The sequence below is a fragment of the Nanorana parkeri genome, unplaced genomic scaffold, assembly GCF_000935625.1.
Source record: "Nanorana parkeri isolate BGI_ZX_2015 unplaced genomic scaffold, ASM93562v1 scaffold748, whole genome shotgun sequence".
Classification (NCBI taxonomy): domain Eukaryota; kingdom Metazoa; phylum Chordata; class Amphibia; order Anura; family Dicroglossidae; genus Nanorana; species Nanorana parkeri.
Window position 1 is genome coordinate 213,951 of NW_017307016.1, and position 784 is coordinate 214,734.

At 56.2% G+C, this 784-nt stretch overlaps 1 protein-coding gene across 1 annotated transcript in view; it reads right to left on the reverse strand.

The window, feature by feature from the left end:
• DNAH1 (dynein axonemal heavy chain 1) overlaps window positions 1-784 on the reverse strand; it is an 85,920-nt gene that overhangs the window by 2,063 nt on the left and 83,073 nt on the right. The window contains 2 exon segments of the mRNA XM_018564373.1: window positions 45-251; window positions 345-489. Coding sequence (XP_018419875.1) covers window positions 45-251; window positions 345-489 — 352 coding nt within the window.

The window sequence follows — 784 nt, forward strand, 5'->3', positions numbered from 1 at the left end:
GGTGAGTTGTGTTCCCCAGCCGTTGGCTCGGTTGGGCTTCTCACCTTGAAGTCGAAGGAGATGGTGTCGATGGAGATGACGTGCTTCCTGGCGAAGTTCTGCAAGGTTCCGGTCAGGAAAGCCTGAGGGAAGAACAGGCCGCTGATCCAGAAGACGGCCGGGATTCCGTCCGCGATCCACTTCTGGAGGAACCTGATCCTCTCCAGGAGGTCGATCACCCAGGAGGACAACGGCTTCAGCGACGGATACGCCTGGATGGGAGAAGCAATGGTTCAAATGACGCGGGCAACGGAGGAGGACTAAATGCTGCCGGAGGGCGCCGGGGACCGCGTCCGGGGACTCACCTTTGCCCGCCAGAGCTCCGGCACCGAATTGTTATACAGACTGGTGGCCATGAGCTCCAACTGAGATGACATGACCACCTGACCTTTCATGGCCTTCAGCAGGTCGCTGAGAGTCTGGGAGAGCACGGCCAGGAGACGGTTATACCTGGAGGGATAATATATGTTATTATACATGGATATGGCTCTGACCTATACCGCAGCGCTGTACAGAGAACACTGAGCCAGTCACATCATTCTCTGTACAGAGGAGCTTACACTCTAATGTCCCCTCCCCCCCACAGTCACATCAGTCTCTGTACAGAGGAGCTCACACTCTAATGTCCCCTCCCCCACAGTCACATCAGTCTCTGTACAGAGGAGCTGACACTCTAATGCCCCCTCCCCCCACAGTCACATCAGTCTCTGTACAGAGGAGCTTACACTCTAATGTCCCCTCCCCC